Raw genomic sequence first — 21,184 nt, 5'->3', positions numbered from 1 at the left:
AAAACTTGAAGCTTTTACGAGTTGTAGCTAATGATATGAACTATACATAATTTCACTTTTAACATTAATTGTTTACGTTATGCTTCATAAATAAACAATAAAGTTTCAAATTTTTTCCGATTCCGACTACTTTTCATGTTAATACATCATTTATGTTTTATACATATTTTAAGAAACATTACGATATATTTTAATGTTTGAAAAGTGTAAGACTAAAAAGTAAAATAAAAAAATTTTAAAAAAAATTTTTAGGAAACGCTTTTCTTTAGTTACGAGTGACTAAAATTAAATATATTAAAAATAAAATCAACTAAAAAGCAAAAATAAAAAAAAATTGAAAAAATCTTAACACATTCGTTAAAGAAAAGCGTGGGGCAAAAACCGTTTATTCGATCAAGACGCGCCACGCTTTTCTTTGACGAATGTGTTATATTTTTTTATTTTTGCTTTTTAGTTGATTTTTTTTTAATATTTTTTTTTATATTTTTTTATTATCAAATAAATTTTGTGTTCTCTGTTGCTTTTGTATTTTGTTTATATATAAAGAACACTGTTGTTTAGTCTCATAATTTTGTATATAATTTCATGATTTTTAATACCCTCTTTCATCTTCAACAATATCCCTCAGTGCGTTAGGGTTCATTCTCAGAAAACTTCTCCATATCGAGAATATTCTCTAATTTTTCATTTCCGAGAATTTTCCAACACTATGTGTGAATTAACCAACCTACTGATATTTTTAACGCCACTACTGGCGGGATGTACCTTTTTGGGCATCTTAATGCTTGGGGACATATTATGCTTTGACCCATTTTATCACAAAGTAAATATTTACTAATTTTACAGTATTGTAAGGTGGTAACTGCACTCTTTCTTTTTCACTATTACATTTATTACATCTCTCTTTGCCGACTTTTAAATTGGTAAAAAGGTGAACCTCGCTTTAACACGCGCTTCCACCTCTTCGTTGGAATGGGCTTTTACTCATGTGTACCCAGGGCCGTCTTAAGCATACACGGCGCCGGGGTGCGAGACTCATATTTGCGCCCCTTTTGTCAGAAGATTATATAGGTTATAGGTACGCAAAAATTAAAAATTCTTTATTTATATTTTAAAAACACATGACTTGAGTATTCAAAACCATATACCTGTACCATATTAAAGTCAACTTTTCTAGCTTTAAAGTTGGCAAAAGTTTTTATTACTTCGGTGATACTTTTTACTTGCTTTCTATACTTATTAAAGCCAGGTTTGTTCATATGTCTTGGCCCTTTGTTAAGCGCAGATAATTTTTGATTAATTTAAGTTTAGAAAAAGACCTTTCTCCTTCAGCTACTGTTACTGGAAGTGTTAAATATATCTTTAAAAATATTTGGGAAAACGGAGAGTAAATTATTAGATTATACTTATAACTTAAAATATCGAGTGGAGTTGTGTCTTTATTTATAAAAAATATTGGTAACAATTCTAACTCATGGAATAGATCTTCATCATCTACCTATATCAGATCTATTTCCATGCGCTAGTTTTTTTGTAAATTCAAATATTGTGTGTTTTTTAGTTTTCTTCGGAGTTTCTCCAACTCAATATATTTTCCAAGAACAAAAAATTATGATTATGTTCCCTCAACATTTCAAATCTTTCACTTAATTTTGCAATGGCAATGTTCAATAAATAATACTTAACTTTAAAAGTTTGTTTTGGGTCTAACAGAGGCTCGTCTGCAGCCTCGTAATTCAAATGTCTTTTTCGGGGACGTGGACAAACAGTTTCAGAAAATTTAGTTTCGCAATAGAGTTCTTTACGCACGAGGACTCATGTCTAAAAATTTTTTTGAAAGCCAATATTTTTGCCTCTCATATTTGCCCCATTATCATACCCTTGGCCTCGTAAATCATCTAAATTAATATTCATTAATTTCAAAAATTCTAATAAATAATTTGCTAATCCTAGTCCGGTAGTTTGTTTTAAACTGTTTAGCACAGCACATCATTATTTGAAGAAATATCAAATTTGTTTTAAGCAGTTTATTCAAGTGAGCAATTTGAAAACACATTTGAGATTGCACACTGGAGAAACAAGGTGTGAAAATTGTTTTAATCAGTTTACTGCAGCAAGTCTTTTGAAAATACATTTGAGGGTGCACAGTGGAAAGAAGCCTTACAAGTGTGAAATTTGTTTTAAACACAGTTTTGTTAACCCATTCGCAGACACTTACAAAGGGATATGACTGTGTGAATATGAAGATGTGTCCGCGAAATTATAAGGAAGAAAAATAAAGAACGTGAACTAAAAAAAAAGGAGAATCTGGGGCAAAAATTAGATATACAGAAGGGAAGCAGATGGGATTCTTGTGACTACCTGTTACTGTATATAAAAGAACGGTGATCATAGTCACTGTTTAAAATCACCGTTTTTTTAAATAACGGTCATTGATCACAGTGTGATTTGAAACAACATACAGCACAAAACTGCACTAAAACTTTAAATTCTATATACTCACTACTTAATTCTTACAGTAGAGAGTTATTGCCAACGTCTTTTAAGTCGACCTGTAATAAAAGATCCTTTATTTTGACATATAAGCATGCGCAGTATTGCGTCTTTTATTTTTGTCTTTTAATAAAATACAGGCCGCCTGTATTTAAGGAAAATTAGAGGACACCTTTATTTTAATAAAAGTTCCTTTATTTTGACATAACGTGTCAAAAATGTGCAGAAAGGTGTAACTTCACTTGTATTTTGAATTTATCTTGTCGCTTCTTTGGATTGATAATTTATGTATTGTGGGATTGATATTTGATTAAACTTTCATCATTAAAGTTGTATGTTGGGTTTTATTTATTAAAAACAACTCTAAGTAATATTCTGAGATATAGATTATTGATGTTTTGACCCAAACGAATATAGAAAAGAACATTTTATTGAAGCTTGAGTTATTACAAGAAGTTGTAAAAAGGAATATTACGTAAATAATTTTAAATTGTTACTAATTACAATGATAAGACTTAAAATATCAGTAACTCATTTATTAAACTCAATATATTTTACATTTTTCTATAGAAATAAATATTTATTGAAGATATAAGATCAATACATTTTAATGAAAGTTGGGATTTGTTAAAATTCTAGATTCAAAATAGAGTTCTATTCAAGAGATATATAACAACAGGTTAACAAAATAAAACAAAGGTTCAAGTATTTATTTTTGAAAATTTAATCTTTTATAGATTAGAATCTATAAAGTTTTTAATCAAAAGTATTAATACACTTTCATTTTCATGCCATCTTCTTCTTTTGGTTCTTATCCGTTTCGAATATTGGAAATCATATAGCAATCGTAACCTTGCTAGCTGCGATTCGAAACAGTTCCATTGATATTCTCCTTCTACCAGGTCTTCACTTACCTTTGACTGTACCTTGCAATATGTACTGCAGCAGGGAGTAACGGTGCTGATTTATCATATATGTCCCAGATACTGCAGTTTTATGCGTTTAATGGTAAACACAATCTCCAATTCCTTCTTCATTCCTCCTTGTTCGTGATCCATTTCATGCCATCAGTATTTGTTTATTTAAACATTGCCAAAAAAATTAATAAAAACCAGCATAAAGCTTAATTCTTCTATTATCTTTTTGTATATCGGGAAGTTTATCTGACAGATTAGAGGTCTTTTCATTTTCAGATAACTAATTATTGGGAAGTTTATATAACAGTATCCTTAGTATCTGTCTTTTCAGCTCCGGATAACTAGTTAACGGGAAGTTTTTCTCTGTCAGATATCTATTAGTATCTAATCTGTCAGATAAACTTCCTGATAACTAGTTATCCAGAGGTGAAAAGAAAGAAAGAGAGGGCCATAATGGATAAAAGATCAAACGCCAATAGCATGTATGTATATATTTATAAATTTATTATTTAAAACCTGCTAATGATCATAAAATACTTAAAATCAGTCACCAATATAATATTTATATTTATTTATAAATTTATTAAGAAACTGCAGTCCAATAATAAAATTAGTTTCAGCGCTAGCTTTAAATGTCGAACAATAATTTTAAACAAACACACACACAATTTAGTCGCATTAGATTAGCTCCTGGTTGAAAATGTACTGCCACAGCTTCTATACCAATATCAACAGCACACTCATTTGCCAGTATTTCAACGTTTTCTCCATTATGTACTACTGCAATATGTAAAACTGAACAAGCTGATATTATTCTTTGAATAAAAGGTAACTTGCATCTCATTACATATGGTAAAATGGGAAATCTCTTCACAATACCAAATGTTCTTTCAATAACAATTCTTGAAGGGATTTGTGATGGATTATAAAAACACAACTTCTGTCTGAAAATTCTGGAATGGTGTCATTCGGTAGTTGTAGTTGAGGAATGGATATCCACTATTCCCTAATAATATATTCTCCAGAAATTCCCCATTACATATACCCATAATGCAAAAGTATTTAAAAACTCCTAAAATAGTATTTCCAATTTATTGCACTTCCATATTATTGAACGATGAGTATTATGGGATATATTATGTTGTTCTCTAAACATCTTTAAATGACAAAATAATTAAATTTAACGTTTTACTCTTCAATTATCTTATTTTAATTTATATCGACAAATGGAATTTTATAGGTTATTTTTATATTTTCAAAAATATTTCATGTCATTTGTCAAAATAAAAGATTCTTTAACTGCGTTTGCAATACCACTCTTTTAGACCCGTCCTGTATTTGTCCTTTATTAAAGTATCCTGTAATAAAGGATCCTTTATTTCCCGGTGGCAATAGAGAGTTATTGCCAACGTCTTTTAAGTCGACCTGTAATAAAAGATCCTTTATTTTGACATATAAGCATGCGCAGTATTGCGTCTTTTATTTTTGTCTTTTAATAAAATACAGGCCGCCTGTATTTAAGGAAAATTAGAGGACACCTTTATTTTAATAAAAGTTCCTTTATTTTGACATAAAGTGTCAAAAATGTGAAGAAAGGTCTAACTTCACTTGTATTTTGAATTTATCTTGTCGCTTCTTTGGATTGATAATTTATGTATTGTGGGATTGTGGGATTGATATTTGATTAAACTTTCATCATTAAAGTTGTATGTTGGGTTTTATTTATTAAAAACAACTCTAAGTAATATTCTGAGATATAGATTATTGATGTTTTGACCCAAACGAATATAGAAAAGAACATTTTATTGAAGCTTGAGTTATTACAAGAAGTTGTAAAAAGGAATATTACATAAATGATTTTAAATTGTTACTAATTACAATGATCAGACTTAAAATATCAGTAACTCATTTATTAAACTCAATATATTTTACATTTTTCTATAGAAATAAATATTTATTGAAGATATAAGAGATTGAAGATATAAGATCAATAAATTTTAATGAAAGTTAGGATTTGTTAAAATTCTAGATTCAAAATAGAGTTCTATTCAACAGATATATAACAACAGGTTAACAAAATAAAACAAAGGTTCAAGTATTTATTTTTGAAAATTTAATCTTTTATAGATTAGAATCTATAAAGTTTTTAATCAAAAGTATTAATACACTTTCATTTTCATGCCATCTTCTTCTTTTGGTTCTTATCCGTTTCGAATGTTGGAAATCATATAGCAATCGTAACTTTGCTAGCTGCGATTCGAAACAGTTCCATTGATATTCTCCCTCTACCAGGTCTTCCCTTACCTTTGACTGTACCTTGCAATATGTACTGCAGCAGGGAGTAACGGTGCTGATTTATCATATGTGTCCCAGATACTGCAGTTTTATGCGTTTAATGGTAAACACAATCTCCAATTCCTTCTTCATTCCTCCTTGTTCGTGATCCATTTCATGCCATCAGTATTTATTTATTTAAACATTGCCAAAAAAATTAATAAAAACCAGCATAAAGCTTAATTCTTCTATTATCTTTTTGTATATCGGGAAGTTTATCTGACAGATTAGAGGTCTTTTCATTTTCAGATAACTAATTATTGGGAAGTTTATATAACAGTATCCTTAGTATCTGTCTTTTCAGCTCCGGATAACTAGTTAACGGGAAGTTTTTCTCTGTCAGATATCTATTAGTATCTAATCTGTCAGATAAACTTCCTGATAACTAGTTATCCAGAGGTGAAAAGAAAGAAAGAGAGGGCCATAATGGATAAAAGATCAAACGCCAATAGCATGTATGTATATATTTATAAATTTATTATTTAAAACCTGCTAATGATCATAAAATACTTAAAATCAGTCACCAATATAATATTTATATAAATTTATTAACAAACTGCAGTCCAATAAAAATAAAATTAGTTTAAGCGCTAGCTTTAAATGTCGAACAATAATTTTAAACAAACACACACACAATTTAGTCGCATTAGATTAGCTCCTGGTTGAAAATGTACTGCCACAGCTTCTATATCAATATCAAGAGCGCACTCATTTGCCAGTATTTCAACGTTTTCTCTATTATGTACTACTGCAATATGTAAAACTGAACAAGCTGATATTATTCTTTGAATAAAAGGTAACTTGCATCTCATTACATATGGTAAAATGGGAAATCTCTTCACAATACCAAATGTTCTTTCATAACAATTCTTGAAGGGATTTGTGATGGATTATAAAAACACAACTTCTGTCTGAAAATTCTGGAATGGTGTCATTCGGTAGTTGTAGTTGAGGAATGGATATCCACTATTCCCTAATAATATATTCTCCAGAAATTCCCCATTACATATACCCATAATGCAAAAGTATTTAAAAACTCCTAAAATAGTATTTCCAATTTATTGCACTTCCATATTATTGAACGATGAGTATTATGGGATATATTATGTTGTTCTCTAAACATCTTTAAATGACAAAATAATTAAATTTAACGTTTTACTCTTCAATTATCTTATTTTAATTTATATCGACAAATGGAATTTTATAGGTTATTTTTATATTTACAAAAATATTTCATGTCATTTGTCAAAATAAAAGATTCTTTAACTGCGTTTGCAATACCACTCTTTTAGACCCGTCCTGTATTTGTCCTTTATTAAAGTATCCTGTAATAAAGGATCCTTTATTTGCCGGTGGCAATAACTCTCTAATTTCCAATGTACTTTCACCTTGTGTATCTTTGGTCATCAATTTTATTGACATTCTAAGCCATAGATTAATAATATAGTATTACCGGATAGATAGGCAACTCACTGTAAAAATTTGGTTCCTTTCGCCACTTGCGACCGTAGTGTTAACTAATCACCATTTGGCGGGAAATTTAAATGGACAAGCATTAATTTCATCCGTTCAGCGCCTCTTGCGGGCCCTTTCGTTACTAATTAAAATATCTTCTTATAATCTCACCTATATTATTAAAATAAAATACCAGAACTTACTAAGCTTGTTAAAGTATTTTATTTAAATAATATCTAAGTAATACTCATAAATTATTCGGAATTCCCAAGTTACAAAAATATGTTATTTTTGCTGTAAAATTTAGTAAGGAAAAGGGATATAAAAAAAGTTATGACAATGTTTTTCTAAATATAGGTACGTGTATTTATTTGTTGTTTCAGATAAAACAGTTATAAACTAATTACTATTTACCTATCTATGCATTTTTCTAACTTTTCTATGATTTGTACACAACGGTACACAACAATAATAAACCATGTTCAGTTTTTTTATTAACACAACACAAAAGTTCTTTCGTTTCGTAACTAAAACAAAACTACACTTTATCAACGAAGGATAAGGAACCAACTTAAATTGAAATTACTAAGAACAAATCGTTAAAGGTAATACAATAAAAAATAAAAACTGTAAACTAATGGAAAATTTTTTCCACTAACTGTCATTACTTTTGACAGAATTGACATTGCCGAGTTAAGCCTCGTTTGATTATTTTATTTATGACATTCAGATATGGCGTTAACATAAATGATTGGTTAAAGTCTTCGTGAGCGAGATAGGCTGTCATTTCTCTTTATTAGCTGACGGTAGTGAAAGTGATGGGGGAAATTCCCCAGTTTGTTCATATAAGATTCCGGGGCATGTTCTAAGCGTCTTCTTACATCTCGGAAAAGATTCAACTTCAACTCCATTTCTTCTTCTCTTACTATTGTCAACGGTGATTGTTGCATTAAGTTAAGATCTCCAGATCTTACCACTATAGATTTTTTCTTTGGGGGTATTTAAAGAATATCTTCTACGCTAACTGACCGTATTCTCAATATGCGAGTCAGATTGCAAAAGTGAACGGTCAACATATAACAACAGGTTCTGAAATCTAGTGTTATTGATTTAAAAACTAACATCTACTCTGAGAGACCCAGTAGCCTTCTCTAATAAATAGCTATGGTTTGAATTTATGCCAAATTCTGAAATATATGATCAATTTAAATAATGAACATTTAAAATTCGTACTAGTATATAATCTATATTACTAAATTAAATAAACCTCTTAGAAATTTGAAAATTATTGTTCTGTAGTTTATGTATTGAAATTTCTTATATATTTTGGTTTTATTTTAGACTTTTCGCAAGAGAAGAACACTTTGGAAATTATAAAAACAGTTGACATACATTCATCTAATAAAGGACCACATACAAGTCGATCTGTTGAAGAAAAAACATTAAAATGTCAAATTTGTGCTAAGAAGTTTGGCAGAAAATATAATTTAAATCTACACATGAAAATTCATACTGGGCAAAAATCTCACACGTGTGAAATTTGTTTAAAGCAATTTATTCAAGAGAGCAATTTGAAAATACATTTGAGAGCGCACACTGGGGAAAAACCTCATAAGTGTGAAATTTGCTTAAAGATGTTCACTTCTACAAGTTATTTGAAAATACATGCGAGACTACACACTGGAGAAAAACCTTACACGTGTGAGATTTGTTTTAATCAATTTACTAAAAAAAGTAGTTTAAAAACACATTTGAGAGTCCACACTGGAGAAAAATTGTACAATTGTGAAATATGTTTAAAGCAATTTACTACGGCAAGTAGTTTAAAAAAACATTTGAGAGTGCACACTGGAGAAAAATCTTACAAGTGTGAAATTTGTTTAAAACAATTTACTGGAATAAGTGATTTGAAAATACACTTGAGAGTGCACACTGGAGAAACGCCTTACAAATGTGAAATTTGTTTTAAGCAATTTAGTCAATTAAATAATTTGAAAAGACATTTGAGAATGCACACGGGAGAAAAACTGTACAAATGTGAAATTTGTTTTAAGCACTTTACCCAAAGAAGTGGTTTGAAAACACATTATGTGAGATTGCACACTGAAGAAAAGCCTCAAAAAGAAATCCGCCGGAACGTGGCTCGACATTCTGAGTGAAATAGAAAAATGTAACAGAAAAAGATAGAAATTGAAGGCGGATTCAACGCGACATGAAATAGAGAAATTTCTGTCAAAATATGTTATATATAACCCTTAAGGTTATAGGACACTTTAGAAGGCCAAAAATAATCATTTTGTTCAAGAATTTTTTTCTCGGAACGTTTATTAAAGATGAACATAAAACTTTTTACATTTTAATATCTAACTCTTATAGAGCACAAAAAATATATCGTTTTTTCATTTATGAACGTACACTAATATTGTAGAAGTTGCAAAAGTCGAGGCTTCGAAAAATGATGGCGGACAGTTAATCTCAGGATTGGGATATCTGAAACAAAAAAATCGTATTGCATTTGAAAAAGAAAGGTTTCTTACGTGACAATTTACCTCAATTTAACCAAAAAATAAAAATATTTTAACCATGAAAAACGGATGATTTTTTCACAAAAATTTTTCAAATGTCGGTAAAATCTTTTTTTTCGGCATTTTCCACTAACGGTGGTAAATTGTCAGGTAAGAAACCTTCCCTTTTCAAATGTACGATTTTTTTCTCGAATACGAAAAAAGATTTTTTGTATTCAAACTAGTTCATGTGGTGAGACCACTCCCGTCTGAAAAAATTTCTGATTCGGTTTCTTTGTGGATTCCTATTCAAAAATGTCCCCTTTAAACAAATCTGAAGGATGCCGGGCGGAATTTTTGTTCAGGAATTGTTTATTTTTTTAAACAAATACAAAAGATCTCATTTTTTGCTCTGGTGCATATTTTTTTAGGTTTTTTGGGTCATTTTTAACAAGAAAGATATTTTGTGATTTTTCTTAAAAATTGATAGTTTTTGAGTTATTGAGTTATAGGCGATTTAATATCTGAACAATGCGAAAATACGCATTTTCGAGGCTTAAAAACACATATTTACAGGCTTAAAAACACATATTTAAGTTAGTATTTTTGAGGTTGCCAGATATGTAATTAAATTGAAGTTTAAACATTCAGCTTCAAGATTCTGAAAAGTGTTTGCGTCTAACCTTAATTTAAACCGTTGCATTTTAATTGTTAAATTTGCATGTCCATCCGATTTTTTTGCCGGTGCGGCGCGCTCTATTTTAATAATCTACTATTTTCCCCAAAAAATATTTTTCGGAGGAAAATAGGATATATTTTTGAAATAGAGTGCACCGCACCGGTAAAAAACACGCATAATTAACAATTAAATAACAATTGTGTAAATTGAAGCTAGACCCGATCACTCTTCAGAATCTTAAGAATGAATGTTTAAACTATTTAAGTACTTGGCAACCTCAAAAATACTAACTTAAATATGAGTTTTTAAGCCTCGAAAATGCGTATTTTCGCATTTTTCAGATTTTAAATCGCTTATAACTCGAAAACTATTTTTGAGGAAAATGACAAGATACCTTTCTTGTTTAGAATGACCCAAAAAACCTAAAAAAATATTTTCTGGTTCAAAAAAAGGTGATATTTTGTATTTGTTTAAAAAAATTGTTTAAACAATGTCTGCCCAAAAATTTCTTCCGGCACCCTTCAGATTTGTTTAAAGGGAACATTTTTGAGTAGGAATCCGCAAAGAAACCGAATCAGAAATTTTTTCAGACGGGAGCGGTCTCACCACATGGACTACTAAGAGTTAGATATTAATATGTAAAAAGTTTTATGTTCATTTTTTATAAAGGTTCTGAGAAAAAAATCTTGAAAAAAAGCTTATTTTTGGTCTTCTCTAAAGTGTACTAGTACCTTAAGATAATACCAAATCCTAAAATTTTTTGTCCTGTAGACCGTCTTGAATTTTGCCACAAACTATCGGTAATGTGACGCGTATCAAAGAAAAATAGAAGCTCAAACAAGTACGATCAGTGTCGTGGTAATTTTGTGGTCAAACGACGCGTAGTGTTTTAATTTTTATCATTGTGTGAATTAACCAACCTACTGATATTTTTAACGCCACCACTGGCGGGGTGTACTTTTTTGGGTATCTTTATTCTTGGGGACATACAGTCGGAAAAATGAAAGAATACCCATGAACGATCATATCAAGCACTTATTTTGGATTTGCTGCCTTTTTCTATAAATAACAAACGAGAGAGATAGATTATTTAAGTGTTTTCTACTAAGCAAAACCGTTATCCAAGACATACGCAGTTACATATTTATAATTGACAGAGTGAGACGGCGATACAATTGTTCAACGTAGTTATATTAATTTTGTAGAAAATTTAAACTCACACTTGACTATTTCTGTACTTCTAATGTCATTCTTAGAAAAACATTTAACATCAGTAGAGATAATGACTGTATAAACTACTATTCGAGTAATCGTGCTGGTCAACTATAATCTGACCGATTCAATTTATCTCACTTTGACAGTGAAACTGGGTTATGTTCGGTAGAGTTTATAAATTTTAATAATCAGTCGTATTTACTTGAATAAACTCAGTTCTTTTAAAAGCTATTTTGATATTATATTGTATTTTTGGTTTGGTAAGTATTTATTTAATTAAAATAAGTCAATAAAATTTGTAATTAATCATCTGTCAATATGGTTAACTTCTGTCTATGAGTTTGCCAAACGTGTACATATTACTCTGACTTTTCAATCATAGTGTACCTATAAAATTACAGATTAGTATATTTTTACGAATGTGCATTTATTTGCGGATAATGTCTGGAAAATGATCTGCATACCAAAATGATCTGAATTCATTAAGTTTACTTTCATTTAAGTCACTTAATGCAGCTGACATAAACGACATTTTTTAAATTCCGGTTACTATTTACGTCCGGCAACTTTAACATGGAGAAATTCATAATACTATATTTGCTTACTCATTATTTTTGTATTATTAATCTATATCAAATAATTAATTACGGTAGTAAAATTAACATTTATTACCAATAAATATATAGGTATTATAAGAAAAAGAATAACATCATAAAAATTTTTTGACACATTTACGTAGCGAAAAATCGTATGGTTGGGTAGTAGTTACATCCGTTTTTTTTTACAGTATAGTTTAGACGTTGTTTTGACTAGAAATTTTTGATTTGATTCGTATGCATATCATCGCGCGATGGCGCATGGGTATTCTTTCATTTTTACTACTGTATTATGCTTTGACCCATTTTATCACAAAGTAAATATTTACTACTTTTACATTATTGTAAGGTGGTAACTGCGCTCTCTTTCTTTTTCACAATTACATTTATTACATCTCTCTTTGCCGACGTTTAAATTGCTAAAAGGTGAACCTCGCTTCAACTCGTGCTTCAACCTCTTCGTTGGAATGGGTTTTTACACATGTGTACCTAACTTGTTTTAAACCGTTTAGCACAGCACATCATTTGAAGAAATATCATACATAAACCCACACTGGAGAAAAACATACCTAAGTGTGAAATTTGTTTTAAGCAGTTTAGCCAAAAAAGTGATTTGAAAAAAAAATTAAGATTGCACACTGAAGAAAACTCTCACAGATGTGAAATTTGTTTTAAGCAGTTTACTGCGGCAAGTAATTTGAGAGTACACACCGGGGAGAAACCTTATAAGTGTGACATTTGTTTTAAGCAATTTATTCAAGTGAGCAATTTGAAAACACATTTGAGATTGCACACTGGAGAAACAAGGTGTGAAATTTGTTTTAAGCATTTTACTGCAGCAAGTCTTTTGAAAATACATTTGAGGGTGCACAGTGGAAAGAAGCCTTACAAGTGTGAAATTTGTCTTAAGCACAGTTTTGTTAACCCATTCACGGACACCACGGCATATGCAGACACTTACAAAGGGATATGGCTGTGTGAATATGAAGATGTGTCCGCGAAATTATAAGGAAGAAAAATAAAGAACGTGAACTAAAAAAAGAGAACCTGGGTCAGAAATTAGATATACAGAAGGGAAGCAGATGGGATTCTTGTGACTACCTATTACTGTACATAAAAGAACGGTGATCATAGTCACTGTTTAAAATCACCATTTTTTTAAAATAACGGTCATTGATCACGGTGTGATTTGAAACAACATACAACACAAAACTGCACTAAAACTTTTAAGTTCTATATACTCACTACTTAATTCTTACAGTTTCCAATGTACTTTCACCTTGTGTATCTTTGGTCATCAATTTTATTGACATTCTAGGCGTCTTCTTACATCTCGGAAAAGATTCAAGTTCAACTCAATTTCTTCTTCTCTTACTATTGTCAACGGTGATTGGATCATCATGGTAAGATCTCCAGATCTTACCACTATAGATTTTTTCTTTGGGGGTATTTAAAGAATATCTTCTACGCTAACTCACCGTATACGGCCGTATTCGCAATATGCGAGTTAGATTGCAAAAGTCAACATATAACCATATAACAGGTTCTGAAATCTAGAGTTATTGATTTAAAAACTAACATCTACTCTCAGAAGACCCTGTTGCCTTCTCTAATAAATTGCTATTGTATGAGTTTATACCAAATTCTGAAATATATGATCAATTTAAACAATGAACATTTAAAATTCGTACTAGTATATAATCTATATTACTAAATTAAAAAAAAACCTTCTAGAAATTTGAAAATTATTGTTCTGTGGTTTATGTATTAAAATTTCTTATATATTTTGGTTTTATTTTAGACTTTTCGCAAGAGAAGAACACTTTGGAAATTATAAAAACAGTTGACATACATTCATCTAATGAAGGACCACATACAAGTCGATCTGCTGAAGAAAAAACATTAAAATGTCAAATTTGTGCTAAGAAGTTTGGCAAAAAATATAATTTAAATGTACATATGAAAATTCATACTGGGCAAAAACCTTACACTTGTGAAATTTGTTTAAAGCAATTTTTTCAAGAGAGTAATTTGAAAATACATTTGAGAGTGCACACTGGGGAAAAACCTCATAAGTGTGAAATTTGCTTAAAGAAATTCACTTCTACAAGTTATTTGAAAATACATACGAGAGTGCACACTGGAGAAAAACCTCACAAGTGTGAGATCTGTTTAAAGCAATTTATTAAAAAAAGTAGTGTAAAAACACATTTGAGAGTGCACACTGGAGAAAAGTCGTACCAGTGTCAAATTTGTTTTAAGCAATATAGTCGCATAGATAGTTTGAAAACACATTTGAGAGTTCACACTGGAGAAAAGTCTTACCAGTGTCAAATTTGTTTTAAGCAATATAGTCGCATAGGTATTTTGAAAAGACATTTGAGAGTGCACACTGGAGAAAAGTCTTACCAGTGTCAAATTTGTTTTAAGCAGTATAGCGCAGCAAGATTCTTGGAAATACATTTGAGGGTGCACACTGAGGAAAAACCTTATAAGTGTGAAATTTGTTTAAAGCAATTTAGTCAATTATGTAATTTGAAAAGACATTTGAGAGTGCACACTGGAGAAAAATCATACAAGTGTGAAACTTGTTTTAAGCGGTTTACCTCAGCACAACGTTTAAAATCTCATATAAGAATGCACACTAAAGAAAAACCTTACAAGTGTGAAATTTGTTTTAAGCTGTTTTCTCGAGTAGATAATATGAATCGACATATGAAAATGCATACCGGAGAAAAGTCTTTTAAGTGTGACATTTGTTTTAAGAAGTTTACTGCAGAAAATCTTTTGAAAATACATTTGAGAGTGCACACTAAGGAAAAACCTTATAAGTGTGAAATTTGTTTAAAGCAATTTAGTCAATTAGGTAATTTGAATACACATTTGACATTGCACACTGGAGAAAAATCATACAACTGTGAAATTTGTTTTAAGCAGTTTACTAAAGCAAGTATTTTGAAAAAACATTTGAGAGTGCACACTGGGGAAAAACCTTACAAGTGTGAAATTTGTTTTAAGCTGTTTTCTGAATCACGTTCTTTGAAACGACATACCAAAGGGCATACTGGGGAAGCACCGCTATGAACAATATTCCAGTGGATATACGGGAACTCGTTTTTCTCAATATACGATTCAGATTACAAAAGTGAGATGATCAACATCCGCATGTTTTGTGTGTCTATTTCAGTGTGGACTTTTTTAGGACGATAAACTCGGTAAAACACAAGTTAAAACCAAAGTAAATATATTTAGGATACGGTAAGGTCTCTTTTTATGCGGATTTTTTAATGCGATTTTGAAGTTGTGCGGTTTGTATTTCATACAAAAATTTCTATTATTAACAACTAGTATAATTAATATTTCCATCCAGATGTCAGTAATCTGAGGATTTGAAATTAGGGTATTCCCCCTGTTACATGATGTAGCATGTAGCTATTACATCAATCTGAGTTTTGCATTGAAAGTTGAAAGGTATAACCTGTAATTGTTTTGAAATTAAATTTAAATGTTATAAGTCTTTTAAATGTTGCTGATTTCAAGTAGCAGTATAATAAACAGCACATTTTGATTTCTGGATTGAAACATTTAATTAAGTGTCGTAAAGTTTTATGTTCCATAATAAGAGGTTTTTGCAATCTCAATATCGTTAGTCTGCGATTTTAATTTCTTCTTTAATATTTTATTTGGCCCAATAGAGAAAAAAAAACATCAAAGACACAATTTTTGGTGGACAAACGACCATCATTTTATGTGATTTTAGAAAACCACGGAACCTATCCCTACTTTTTCAATGCAAGTAAAGTCTTTTTTATGCGCTTTTCTGAAGAACGTATCCACCGCATAAAACGAGACCTTACATTTATACAGGGTGAGTCACCACTAACGGGACGGAAGATTACAGCGAAATGGTAAACGATTTGAAAACAATTTTAAATTAATAGTTTGTAAGTTGATAAAAGCTACATTTTAAAATTATTTTGAAATATACAGTGTGTCCCAATAAATGGCGACGTATCAAAGTTATATTTTTTCTTATGAAACACCCTGTATTTTATTGCATTTTTTAATTGTCCGCAAAAAATAAGGTATAATTTCATAAAGCTTCCCTGTACCTATGTTCAGAGTGTTCTGAGTTATGTTGACTTTTCTTAAAATGTAAAGTTTTAAAAGGAGCCTTATTCTCAAGTTACTTAAGAAATTATAAAAAAATTACTTTTACATTTAAATAATTGGATATTGGTTGAATGTATTCCATGATTGACTATTACACATTTATTTACAGGGTGTTCAAACTTTACAGTTTCATTATTGGATTATTCAATGTGTCATATGATGCTTATTTTAAATGGAACACCATGTATATTAGTCAATAATGATATTAAACAAATTTACCTCTTTCGAATGGAATATGGCTGTCCTAGACCTAGGTCTCACAGTTTTTGCGTAATTTACAATGATTATTTAAAATTCCTGTAAATCGATTTTAAAACAAAAGGTGTAGTTAATTAATGTCATTGTATGATATTGTCATTTTGACAGTAAGTTCTGGTAATTATCTTATAATTAATGTATTCCATGATTTATTATTACCCATTTATTTACACGGTGTTTAAAATGTACAATTTCATTATTGGATTATTCAATGTGTCATAGATGCTTATTTTAAATAGAACACCATGTATATTAATAAATTATTATACTAAACACAGGTTCCTGTTTCGAATGGTATATGTGTTCTATAACTAGGAGTCATCATAGTTTTTGCCAAAGTTACAATTTTCTTAAACGGTAAATAAATTTTAAAAATATTTATTTTCGAGTCACTCTCGATTTTTATACCCATCATCTTGGCAGAGTTGGTATAAACGACTGTAGTTGTAAATACAGTGGGTGATCATATTATTAGAGCCACCTAGTAAAATTCAATGTTTTAAAGGAAGGGTATATAATTGAGCTGTATCATATATTAATGCATTTGTTTCCATTTGGCTGTCTTGTTACACTTTATGAAAGGACAGTAAATAGTCTGACAATAGTGGCAACACGCATGTGTGGCAATGCGTGACTCAGATGCCATTGTTCGTCAGTGCTGCCCAGCCTAGCTTGCAACTCGTGTGCCTATTATTTTGTATTCTTGGTGTTTAGAGTTATAATAAAGTTTGCGAGTTTTCATTGTTCTCTAGTGATATTCTGACAGTCCTATACAATTTTTTGTGAATTTAGTAAAAATTGCGCCTTCGTTACACTAGTGGTACCAGAATATCATGGTAAATCCAAAGACATCTCACCAAGGAAAATAGCAGAAATAAAAACTTTAATATTCAATACTAATCACTCCAACAGAAACATAGCATCCATTTCTAAAGTTTCAAAGGCAACGTGGACCGTATAAAGAAAAATCTTACATACCATTATTAAACAAAAGTAAAATTTTCTGAGGTGGCTCTAATAATATGATCACCCACTTTAAATATGTGTATACTTTTAGTTGCTCATTTGTAAGCTAAATTTTTTCGTTATTGAAAATAATTAAATACATAACGAAACATAAAGAATTTTATTAAAACAAATACATAAATAATACAAAATGAACCACAACTTACTATAAGTAAAAAATGTTTGCTTTCTTGTGCAATACAAAAAGCGATTTTATCTTCAAGTAAGTTGCTTACGTTATAACATAACCCTTAACATAGGCAGAGCTGGGCAATACCCGGGTACGGGTACAAGTACCCGAATTTTGAACTCTCAGTACATTTTGGGTACCCGGTACCCGAGTACATTTTCAATAAAGTACTCGGTACTCGTAGCATATGGGTAAAATACCCGGTACCCGCGTTTTTTATACGAGTACTTTTTGCAAGTATAAACTTGTCGCTGCATGTGGGAGAGCACATTAATAGCAACACGCAAAAACGTCGTTTTCAGTATCAGTCCATTCGCAAAGTCAAGCAAACGGCTATTCTCTTATGCCATAATAATTAAGAGCCCTTCAAGAAATGCTCTGAAGAACTGATGAAACTTTGAAAAATTAGTTATCTTAAAAACCAATAAAATTAATCAGTGAGTGTGGAGTGGTGTTATACGCTCTGAGCTTCGCTGGTGGCGCTCCTGGCGGGTTACTAATTCAACTTTCACTGGTAATTTTTAAATTTATTATTTAATTGTAATCGCTTAATATTTACAACGCAAAAAAATAATTAAATTGTAATCGATTTTTTTAAGATTTTGCTAATCATTTTGACGTTCTATTGATAAAATATGAATTTCTTACTTCGGATACTTTCACAATTATCGTGTAGATGGCGCTAAGAATAATTTATAATTACATATTACGGAACATTAAAAAAACTTAAATTCAGTATTTAACACATTCACGGTCATGACTGCATATGAAGTCATTTACTCCATAAGAATACGTGTATACAATGACAGCGTGTCCGTGAATGTGTTAAATCGTAAGTATATTTAAGGTAAAAATATATACCACAGCTTTGACCAACTAATATTTTTTATAATTAATGTTTTTACTTTTAATTTTAAATTAATCGCACTTTGACATTTATGTCAAATTTCCGGTAAACGTTTACAGACTTGCCACTACTGGCGCTCACGAATTTGTAAATATCCCCTCTACGTACGAGTTCACAGCGTATACCTACTGATTACAGTAAAACCCAAGGTCCCTATACCAAGGTCTATTTATGAACCTTGAGTAAAACATGTGTTATCGGCCACCTGTACTTACGGCCTGTTCCAAAATTCCGCAAACCAATATATATATATATATATATATATATATATATATATATATATATATATATATATATATATATATATATATATATATATATATATATGTATATTCGCTTATTTATGACCTGCGATTTACGGCCAATAATCACATATTTTTAAAGCCCATTTCATAGAAATTGAATGTGAATGTTAGCCAAAATAATTTTTTAAAAATAATTTTGCCTATTTGTTGATGGAAATTTCCAGTACTATTTATTAGGACGTATTGTATCTACCTAAACAGGAGATTAACCTTCATCGGGTCGGTGGTCACAATAGGTTCTTAAAATCCTATAATGAAATAGTTTTGTTTTATATTAGGATATTAAAGTAGTTTCCGACGTTTCCGTTTATGAATATAATTATATTTCTTTTATTAACAAAATAAACAAAATTCCAATTATCTTTTATGTATTTGTGGACTACAAAAACTGGAAATACCGGCCACCTTTCTATATCGGCCAATAGTATTTTTAGTGGCCGTTACTGACAGGTTTGATGGCCGTTACTGACATGTGATGCGGGGCGAGAAGTATGGCATCGTGCGACTCATAATGCAGGGAAAGATAGATGGCAGAAGACGAATTTCATGGCTGAAGAACCTCAGAGAATGGTTTGGATGCAGCTCAAAACAACTGTTTAGAGCTACTGCCACAAAAATTAAAATAGCTATGATGATTGCCAACCTCCGTAGCGGAGATGGCACCTGAAGAAGACTGACAGGTTTTATTGTATTAATCAATGATCAATTTTTAAAATTCCTATTTTTTTATTTAAGTTGGAGTTACAGTCGAACCCGCTTGTTGGAATAGCCTTTGTGCAAGGCAAAAATATTCTTATAACCGGGATATTCTAATAACCGATCATTGGTGGCTAGTCGAAATAAGTGTTACCGAATATACGTAATAATATTATTTACATATTCTTTTTCTCATGATCATCTTTCAGTGCGTCACAGTTTTTCGATTTCTTTCTAACGCATTAAATTGTATGTGACAGAAAAAAACGTACGTCGCCGATTACAGACATTTACAACATTTATCCTAGTTATTCTAGTTGTCGATAGATGGCGCCATAATAAAAAAAATAATTTTTTTTAATTAGATAATATTACAAATATAATCTGTATAATTTATAAGACTATATAAATCAAAGAAAATACCATCTTATAAATGCAAGAAACACATTTGGTTTGTTTTTATTCCAAATTGAAAATAAAATGTGACAACTGTCAGATTTAACTAAAATGTCATGTTAGAATAAATGTCATAAAGGTGTATTATCACGGACTTACCCTTTTTCCTATCATTTGTTACGCACTGAAAAATGCTCATGAAAAGGACAATACTATGCCAATGTGTAGTTTTACATACTATGCCAATATGTAGTTTTATTACATACTATGCCAATATGTATATCATATATGTACCTACATAATCAGTGTATGTAAATGGTTTTAGGTCTTTTTACGTCAATAATACAGTAGTGTAACTAGTACTTATCTATGTATGTGTTAAATACCAAATTGCATTACATGTATGTGAATGAATACATTAGGGAAATAATATGAAATGTATGCAATATGTAGATATGTAAATATTTTCTTATTAAAATGCATATATAACAAAATTACTTTTTTTTTCTTGAGAAATTATTGGTAATTATAGCTTTTTCGTTGTTAATCCGTGTGGTCATCCTTAATCCATTGGTTGAATAGAAGTTTTATTGGCGTCAAGAAATGGATTGTTACATTCTTGTTCTTTTCTCTTCTTTTCGAATTTAACAAAGCCATAATTTACATCTTGCAAACAGGTAGGTACTCTCTGAGTGAATTCTAAATAAACTGCTTCTAACAATTTTATAACAGGCAACAGTGCCTTTGTGTAGACAAATAAAAATTATTTTATGACTCGTGCATTTGTCGGCCACGCTAAAGATCGAATTGGTATTCGTAACAAAGTAATAAATATTTATTAAAAATTATTTTATGACCCATGCATTCGTCGGCCATGCTAAAGATCGAATTGGTATTCGTAACAAAGTAATAAATATTTATTACCCTAATAATATCTAATCCAGCACTACAGGCCGTTGACGACAAACCATAATACCAAACATAATTTAAATTTTTCGTAAATTGTAAAAAAAATATTCTTTGACCTGCAAAATATGCTAATAAGCGGTATTATCTAGTTA

The 21,184-nt window shown here is 30.4% G+C and overlaps 1 protein-coding gene across 3 annotated transcripts in view; it reads left to right on the top strand.

Annotated features, from left to right (window-relative positions):
- Positions 1-18,957, top strand: part of LOC126879185 (zinc finger protein 235-like) — a 77,024-nt gene extending 58,067 nt beyond the window's left edge. The window contains exons 1-2 of one of the 3 annotated variants that reach the window (XM_050642231.1): positions 5,458-6,199; positions 13,995-18,957. In XM_050642231.1, the coding sequence (XP_050498188.1) occupies positions 14,153-15,277 (1,125 nt within the window). In that variant the 5' untranslated portion in view covers positions 5,458-6,199; positions 13,995-14,152 and the 3' untranslated portion in view covers positions 15,278-18,957. Of the gene's footprint in view, positions 1-5,457; positions 6,200-8,540; positions 13,973-13,994 lie in introns of those variants that run through there. The other 2 variants (XM_050642230.1, XM_050642233.1) reach the window with 2 other exon arrangements.
- The last annotated feature ends 2,227 nt before the right edge of the window (positions 18,958-21,184 follow it).

Source organism: Diabrotica virgifera, chromosome 1 (genome assembly GCF_917563875.1).
Source record: "Diabrotica virgifera virgifera chromosome 1, PGI_DIABVI_V3a".
Lineage (NCBI taxonomy): Eukaryota > Metazoa > Arthropoda > Insecta > Coleoptera > Chrysomelidae > Diabrotica > Diabrotica virgifera.
This window is presented reverse-complemented; position numbering and strand designations above follow the sequence as displayed.